At 42.2% G+C, this 9,214-nt stretch overlaps 1 protein-coding gene across 1 annotated transcript; it reads left to right on the plus strand.

Moving 5' to 3' along the window:
• The first annotated feature begins 5,198 nt into the window (after positions 1-5,198).
• hs3st1 (heparan sulfate (glucosamine) 3-O-sulfotransferase 1) lies at positions 5,199-8,150 on the plus strand. The gene is made up of 2 exons (XM_031862741.1): positions 5,199-5,804; positions 6,512-8,150. The coding sequence occupies exon 2, from the start codon at positions 6,649-6,651 to the stop codon at positions 7,555-7,557; it is 909 nt and encodes a 302-aa protein (XP_031718601.1). The 5' UTR covers positions 5,199-5,804; positions 6,512-6,648; the 3' UTR covers positions 7,558-8,150.
• The last annotated feature ends 1,064 nt before the right edge of the window (positions 8,151-9,214 follow it).

Consider the following 9,214-nt stretch of genomic DNA (forward strand, 5'->3'; position numbering starts at 1 on the left):
TCTTTCCACACAGATGGGTTTCTTACAGCCTCCTGAACATCATGACTCTTGAGTTCAGCATCTGGTCTGGCTTCAACCTGACAGGTCAGCTCAAGTTTGCAGGTTACAGTGTAAATTAAAACAGCAGCACACTTTTACAAGAGCCATATATCTCCCTTAAACTCATCCGCATATATTGAGTTTCCTTTTGAGTGGACTAGAGTTTGTTTCAGTGTCCTTCCTAACAACATTTATTTACTGTAAAGCCACTGACAGTTTCAGTTTGATTATTATTGATTATTATTCATGGCAAAATATTTCCAATATTGTCTTACCAAAATAAATAAAGGTGTTATTCTATTTGGAGTTATTTTTGTTGTGTGTACAAACATTCATCCTGATACTTTTAATTAAGACAGCACATTCTCACGGGTCAAAGATTTTTATTTTAATGAACACGTAACATGCTCAGATATGAAATAGAAAATGCGTTCACTGCTTTCAGTACCACCAAATGCCCAGATGCAAGACCTGTTATTTGAATTTCCTTTTCTTGTGACTGGGGAGACTTTTCAAATGCACTCAAGTGGATTTTCCAAAACAGCCGCTAATCCTTCTTTTCATACGCTTGAAAACTTACTTTTAAATAGAAGAAGCTGGCTGATTCAGACCTCTTAGTAAACCTTGGTCTGACTTTGAGAAGAGACGGGAGGCATAAATACCAAAAAAAATGAGGAAAACATGAAAAAACTAGATTTGAAAAGGCGCACACACAAGCAACACTCGCATTCACAAACAAATGCAAGATTCCTATTTTTTTAGGTGTGCTGATTGCATTATAGTGAAATATTTCAGCTCCAGCTGTGTCAGAAGTTTCTCCACTAATCTTCTGAGTTGGGCTTCTTTGAGTGGGAAACTAAATATCTGTGTCTGAGACCTGTCACACAGCGGTGCATCACAGGATGATCAAAACCCCCTTCGGCAAGCTTTCTTGTTGTCTGAGAGATGGGGCTCTTTTGAGAAACGAGGGATGGAGGGGGGGGGACGACTGGTGGTGGCTGTGGAGGGAGGGCTTGGAGGAAGAGGAGTAAAGAGAGTTGGGAGCAGGGTTAATCCCACACTGTCATTATCCTCACTTCTTAGCCACAGTCTGCGAGCTTCCGCCGTAATGAAGGCCATTTCCAAGGATTTGCACCTGGCACGGACGCCAAATTCTGCAGTAATTACCGATACAGAGAGATTCCTCTTACCTTTAGCCTTTACTGAGGGCTTATAAATAGTAATCCCTCGTCGTTCTGCAGAACTGTAAACCCGCAAAAAAAATGCAGCATCTTCAGCACTTCAGCTCCTGACAGAAAATGATGTTTACTGTTACAGAGCAACCACCTACTTACTCTCCGCCTTTATGCGTAAATGTCAGCAAACAGAAGATATGTGAAGATATGCTCGTTTTGTGATCTATTTGTTTAACGGTTAATGATTTGCCTGAGGAGATGAAATAATAAATGCAGTGTTATCCAATAAATAAAGTCGAAGACACTCAGGCAAAATATCTTTGCATGGAAGCTGTGATTATGTTTATTCAAAATACTTGTCAACGATCACAAAGTGAATCTACAGTTAATTAGATCATATTTATGTTGATCACGTCAGAACTTCTGTTCTCTGGGAAAAGGTTTTAAAAAGAGTTCACTGCACTTTAGCTGTTCCCTGCAGTCGCCTGCATGCGTCCATATGGGAGCCCAGATGAATCATTACGAAACACTCCCGGTTCATCACTGTTGCTTTCCCATGACTTCACGTCACTGTGAATGACCGGGCACGACGATCTCCCGACCTCCTCCCCCTCTCCCGCTTCATCTGACAAGAAAGCTGGGTGTGACACATGGTGACACACGGACTGATGCATAACGACAGCAGGGAAATGAAGTCATTGAACGTCACACAGCACAGTGACGGTTGTGCTCACTTTTCTTTTTGTTTTGTTAGTTGCGTCAGTTGAGACGTCATTTCATCAGTTAGTGAGCGTGTTCTTCGATTTGCATGCAACTGGTTTGGCAGCTTTCTGGAAAAAGACAATGTGATCTTTATAACTTTATCCTGTTGACCAGCTGATTTATTTCATCCTGTCAACTCCCAACCGGCCAGACAATATGACTGGTGCTTCAGTTGTGGAGATAGGTCTGTCTCTTTCTGTGTTGCCACAGTGGACACTATCAGGCCCCTGGGAATAAGGATTATGATCATATGCAACAACAAAAATGCATTTTTTTAGAAAGTTTAAGCTAACGACCCTCAAGTTTATTGCCAAAGTATTTTGAAGATATGTGCAAGTTGAACACAATCCAGAAATTATCACATTGTGGTTGTAATGTTTTCATTAATTAATGTGGTCCACTTTGTCTTGTTTTTTGTTGTTGATTGTCTCTCTGTATGTTGCAATACTGATAATTGTATTTATATTTTTTATTTAATCTATCACTGCTGTCTTGTATTAATGGTGATAAACGAGATGGTACATCTCAAGGTGTTTTATCATGAACTTTTCCCTTCACTTCATAATCATCAGACTTCTTCCAGCACTGGTGCTAGTCTCAGTATTGCAAATTGGTTGTGTATGAACATAAATTAGTAGGACACAGAGAGGCTGGGTGGCATGGTGAGCACAGGTGTTCTTGAGCAAGAAACATAGTCCTGAGCAGCTGCAGGGTCACGAGGTTGTCGTTTCTTAAACGAAGAATTAAAAGACAAAAGGTTTTCTGATCACAAACCCAGAATAAAAGGGATCTTTGATCTCAATGGGACGTACCTGGTTAAATGAAGGCTAATTAAACAAAGACTGTAGAACAAACACTTTCTTTTTAAACATGTTTCTGTCACAGTTGAAAACATATTAAATAAATATATTTGAGAAACTTTCTGCAACAAAGAGATTCATTTAAATTGCAGACATTTGTTTCTATAGCTTTCTCTGTTTCGACCTGACAGCTAGCGACGTGTCATCAGATCATTTTTGAGTTATTATTATTTGTGTCATTTGCCATCATCTTGTATAACCACCATACACAATTGCAGTAATGATCCATACAGTAAACCCACTGGAACAAAGTAGAGGTTTGGTTAAAGAGCTGAAGCTATAGTGTGACCTGTCGTGTGACACTGGTGGGTGAGCGATGATTCACAGTGCATATAATTAAACTGCGGAAACAGGCAATAGAAAATAATAGACATTGAGTGGAGGAATAACTGTTGTTCCTCCTCAGGTGTTTAGCATGACAAAGAAGCATAATGTATTGAATATTCATGAACAAAATAAAAAAATAACCTAATGAGCATCACAAGAAATTCAAATTTCCGACTCAAGAATATTAATTTGGAGAATAGAAGCTGAACAATAATACCGTTTGTACCCTGAAGGTGTAGCTACGCGTTGAATAGAAAACTAATAATAACAAATTAGAAAAGCAGAATATGAAGTGGAAAAGCAGCCTAATGTTACACCAGTAAAGCCTGCAGAATTGTCAAAGCTTTGCCTTTGTGTCCATAAAAAAAGTGATGCTTTCCTCAATGGAAATATTTGAAGTCCTCCATGCGTGGCTCTGTTTCTGTGTAATTATGTGTTAGACAGCAATAAATTTTGCCTAAATATGATCACAGCTCGGTTTTAATTGGAGGAAGTTGGTTATGAATAAGAGATTAACAGCTGTTTAGAGTATCCTCTGCAAAACATGCGAGTAATGGCATAAAACATCTTATTGTGTGAGTCGGTAAAACGTACATTAAACACACATTTACAGGTCTTACAGTATTTTCACAAGACAGATTAGTATCAGAGCTACGACACACACACACACACACACACACACACACACACACACACAGCACACAGCAGGCATATTGTTTATGTACCCATAACAATCTGTGAACCCATTTAGAATCTGGTAAGCCTGCCAGAGCCAGATAAAGCCTGTTTTTAATGCCATACACAGTTTGACACAAGTGTGCTGATCACTGCAAGATTTGTCTGTTTGGGTCAGACACCTAATGTGTCTGTAAAGTCATGAAACCCTATTTACAAGTGTTCACTGAGAAGGAGTTTTTATCACTTTAAAGATGAAACATGCTGTAGATGTGACCCCCATTAAAGCACGGAGAAGCTATTTTTGTTTCCCCCTCCTGTTTAGAGCTGAGGGTGAGGGAAGTCGCTGAGGTGGCGCTGAGGGTATTTACGGTCTGTGAATATGTACTATTGTCATGTTAATGCAGTCGGACGCTTCTGATGATCCTCAAAGCGGGGTTATATTGTATGAGCCGGCTCCACGACTTCGCTGAATTTACATTTCTCCAGGAGAGACGACGGCAGAATGTGAGGATTACTAAACTGCATCTAAAAATCAATGTGGGGGTGAAACTCTCGGCCGTGTCAGCATTTATACTCTGTGAAGAGAATAAGTAAAGAACACCCGTTTGCATTCTCTCTAGGAAAGGATGTATTTTAAGAAGTGGGGTCGACCTTTTGCTGTGGCACCAAACCTCCTGCTTCTTGTACACGTTGAGTGTTGCTTTAATGTGAGTACTGGCCTTCACTTAAATGACCTACACAGCAGAATAGTTTTCCGCAAACACTGGGTAAAATCAGATCGACATCCATATTCAGTTGGGAAACCCTTAAGCCTTCCAGGCTTTAAGCTTCATGTCAGCATGGGAAGCAGGCTATACTTGATTCTACAGCCGATTGCAGCTATAATTTAGGATTCACGTGAACACATCATGAATATGAACACATGTTGGGCGTCACAAGCAGCTCACCACAAACTGGTATCTGACTTTAGTGATGTTGCACTTACTCATCGACTCTGTGAAGTCACTCAAACTTTCTCACGCTGACTGTACATACAAAATGTGACTCAGAGGAAATTGCGAGATACGACTTTGTATTCATCATCAGTACATCTGCAGTGTGGATTGGATAGTTGGGTGCTTGCTGTTGCTGGAAGCATTTGAGCATCTCCACTTTGTAAAATGTAAAAAATTCAGCTCAACAGGTGGTGAGATTGTGCAACTTGGACTCTGCGACTTCCCACAGATGCACTTGTACTGTGGACAAAGGAGGAGAAGAATGCAAGGGATGAATAACTGGTCTGTCTCTTTCATTGATTTCCCCTGAAAGCAGAGCGGAGGGAGGACTCCTGGAGGCTCCGCTGAAAAGCCTTTTTCAACCCAAATCCTGAGAAGGCGCAGACTCTCTATGGGCTACAAATTTGTACAAAGAGCAAGTCAGACTGCTTGATTTGAATATGTTGGGCTTCTTGGTTAAATAGTCTCTCATCTGAGCTACAGTCACAAAAAGATCTCCCTGCAAGATTAGAGCATTTTTTTCCTGCTGCTCTATAACCCATAATCACAGTGTTGTTATTTTCTCCACTTTCTTGGGTCACATTTCTACATCACACACCACCTCCTCCCCGCACGTCACCCCTGCCAGCAGCGTTATCGCCCTCAAATACCATAACATTACAACGACGTGAGTCACAGGAGGGGGAGTGGTCCTGCAGACGTAAAGTAGGCGTAGGCTTCAACGTCTGACAACCAAGAGAGCCGTGTGGACCCGCCTGGCTCGGACGCACAGCACAAGAGGAGGCTACTCCGGTGAAGTTGGTGCCGCCGTTTCGGGAGGCGAGTTGTGTGCGCTCGGAAGAGACCGGAGGGACAGCGCAGAGAGCTGGATCCCTTCCTTTCCCCCCCGCGGTGTCGGAGGTATCGGAGCTCAGAGCTGCACGTAATGAAATCGGTGTCGAGTCGAGAGGCATTTAGTTAAAAAAAAGGTAAGAGATCAGCGGCACTTGGTGGATGTCTCAGTTCAATGAGAGAGCGAGGAAGAGAAGCAGATAAAACATGCGCGCACATATCATATCTATAGTTTCTGTTGTCCTTTTTTATTGTGCAATAATCACCACACCTGCGTCTTTTCCGTAGCCCGTGGACATCTCCGAGCTCGGATTCAGTCTTGAACACGTATTAACTAAAGTCAATATTTATATTATTGCATCACGTTTTTTTAAATTCATTATTGTAAAGCAGTAGTTTAGAGACTAAAACCAGATAAACTCCGTTTCTGTACATTTTTATTTAATACAAAATACACCGTTTCTCAAGGTGATCTGTGTTTTTTATGCTGTAAATCCTTTGGATATATTGCTTTGTTATAGGTACATAAATGACACTGAAACATTTTTGTTTTTAAGGACATGAAATAAAGATTATTACTGTACTGAAAACATTTTTTTCTTGTTTAAAACGTTAATTATTTATTGTTTTTGCCTTGCAGATATTGCTGGGTGGAGTTTAAAGTTTAATCACCTCGATAGATTTGTTATCATGCAAATGTTGCTCCCTTTGAGTCATAAGAATGTTTATGATCAGAGGTTGTTTATATGTGTGGGATGGATTCTGTATTTTCCAGAAGTGTTTTGTCCCTCTGCCAGATGTTTGCCAGGTATATCCTAATCGCAGCTGTTTTCCTCCCTTGCAGTTACTGCTGCTGGCAGAGAAGAGGCAATTTTTTTCTTTTCAATTGGACCATTGTGCTCAAGCAGCTGCTCTTTCAATGTGGGATACAGTTTTGGTGCTTTCGCCAGGCTGAAATCCTCCAGGGTCAGGACCTCCCTCATGGCAGCCATGCTCCTCGGGCTGCTGCTCTTTGCAATGCAGTCTCCCCCCGTCCCCTCCAGGCCCATGGTCGACGAGGGGCCACCTCCCACCTCGTCGCCCACCGACAACGCCACCAGCCACCTAAACGGCACCCTCCAACAGCTTCCTCAGATCCTTATTATTGGTGTGAGGAAAGGGGGGACGCGGGCGCTGATAGAGATGCTCAGTCTGCACAGTGCGGTGGCGGCGGCTCAGAACGAGGTGCACTTCTTCGACTGGGAGAGCCACTTCCAGAAGGGCTTACCTTGGTATCTCAGCCAGATGCCCTACGCCTTCCCCGACCAGCTGACCGTAGAGAAGACGCCGGCCTACTTCACCTCCAGCAAAGTCCCCAAGCGCATCCATCAGGTGAACCCTGACACCAAGCTGCTGCTCATCCTCAGAGACCCCACGGAGCGGGTGCTGTCAGACTACACCCAGGTCTTTTACAACCGCCTCCAGAAGCACAAGCGCTACCAGCCCATCGAGTCCGTTCTGGTGAAGGACGGCGAGATCAACCTGGGATACAAGGCTCTCAATCGCAGCCTGTACTATGTTCACATGCAGAACTGGCTGAAGTACTTCCCACTGGAGAGCATCCACGTGGTGGACGGGGATGAGTTGATCAGGGACCCCTTCCCCGAGATGAAGAAGGTGGAGAGGTTCTTAAAGCTGGAACCCCAGATAAACGCTTCGAATTTTTACTTCAACAAAACAAAAGGATTCTACTGTTTGAGGGACCACGGGCGAGAGCGGTGTTTACATGACTCAAAGGGCAGGGCTCACCCTCATGTGGCGCCCGCCATCCTGCAGAAACTCTACCAGTTCTTTCAGGAACCCAACAAGAAGTTCTTTGAGCTGGTGGGCCGAACATTCAACTGGAAATGAACGTCAGAGTCTCGGTAGTTTGGCGTAGAGTGGCTCTGGGATAATCTGTTTTCCTCACTAACAACGTAGATGAAGAGACAAAGCTAATGTAAATTTAAACCAAGTCTATTTTTGTACTAGTACGTTTGTTACAGGAGTATGATCGAGCCAAATATCAGGGCGGACTGCAGTTCATGACACGCTCCGTTGGTGCATGTTTTTTTTATTTTCATTGTTAAACATTTTCTCTGTGTCCTGTTATAAACAATCACTGCTGTTCAAAGACGTACGATGACATTCAGACTTTGGACTGTGCCAGTTAATGTGTTCCATAGAGATAAGTACCAGGCAGTTTAATATTGTCATACCCTCACGTTTCGCTTCATATAATATGACATTATTAACGTCTAACTGCATTAAGCTCTCTGAAGGACCTTTACCTGCTGCTGCTATGATTTTCTCAGTCACTTTCAGGCACGAGTCCGTTTTTCTTTCTGTAAGACAAAGAAGTAAAAAAAAATGCTCATCATATATTTGCCGATCGTTGCGGTGTACTGTAAATAGTTTTTTCAAGTGAAGAATTAATACCATAATAAAGATGTATTTTATTTTTAGAATGTCTGATGTTTTTTTTTTTTCTTCTTCTTTATTTATCTATTTTTATTCATCCATTATGTATCCGTCTGCTGTTGCGGTTTGTCTTCAGATCTTAACAAGCAAACAGGATGACTTGAGTCGTGATTTCCGCTCAGTTAACTGGCACGAGCATGTGTCTGAGTACAGACTGCACCCATCTCTGTGGATTACTGGATCACACTGTTTTCTGAATGCATTTACATTTATTGACAAGTTGTTTTGAACTCTCTTGAATTCCCTGTTTACTCCCCCCTCTGTCAGCTTGTGTCGACCACAGTGTTATACTTGAAACAAATAGTTGTGCTGCTGGGAAGCTGGCTTAACTCATCCAACCACTAATACAACGCTTTAACTGTCAGGGTTGTATACACATATTTAGAGTAACTTTTACTATGATAAATTAGGATAAGAGAATCGAGAGTGGGCAGATAGGTAAAGTCAGATTCAAGCACAATCCAAACCATGAGAAATCAAAACATGAAGTTGTTTATGCCCAAGGGCGCAGTCTTCTTACTCAGTTATTTATTTTTTAGAGCGGCAAGGGATTATTTATTCAAATCTTATTGCTACTTTGAAAACATCAGCAGCACCGTCTCAAAGACATTAAGCTCCAAAAAAAACTACAGTAGCTGTTTCGTATTTGAATGTGGCCTAGATTAACTCGAGGGGCTTACTGGGACTCTGCAGACAGGATGTTAACCTCATTGACCCTTAAATGCAGACCAAAGCAATATTTCTTTCATTCCGTCTCTCTTATTCTTTGTGCCCTCAGAGAGCAGGAATGTTTTTCCCTGATCTGCCTGCAGTTAGCATGCGTTTTTAATAGTGATAGGTGTTGATAGTCTTACTCAACACTATCGTCAGGAACAGGTTTGGCTGCAGGCGTAGAGAAAGGCAGATCTCTGCTGTAAGATTATCAGTGAGCTGCTTGCATCATTTGGCATGTGCGGCGATAACACACAACTGGCATGTTATGCTTTTAGTGTAGCTTTGAAGGTGCCGGGTCTCCAGATTAGAGCCGTCACATCTGGAGGAACTCGCA

This window comes from Anarrhichthys ocellatus, unplaced genomic scaffold (assembly GCF_004355925.1).
Source record: "Anarrhichthys ocellatus isolate YVR2014 unplaced genomic scaffold, GSC_Weel_1.0 scaffold27, whole genome shotgun sequence".
Classification (NCBI taxonomy): domain Eukaryota; kingdom Metazoa; phylum Chordata; class Actinopteri; order Perciformes; family Anarhichadidae; genus Anarrhichthys; species Anarrhichthys ocellatus.

What these genes read in the sequence shown, in the direction of transcription:
- hs3st1 (XM_031862741.1), top strand. Translation starts at nt 6,649, where the DNA reads ATGGCAGCCATGCTCCTCGGGCTGCTGCTCTTTGCAATGCAGTCTCCC.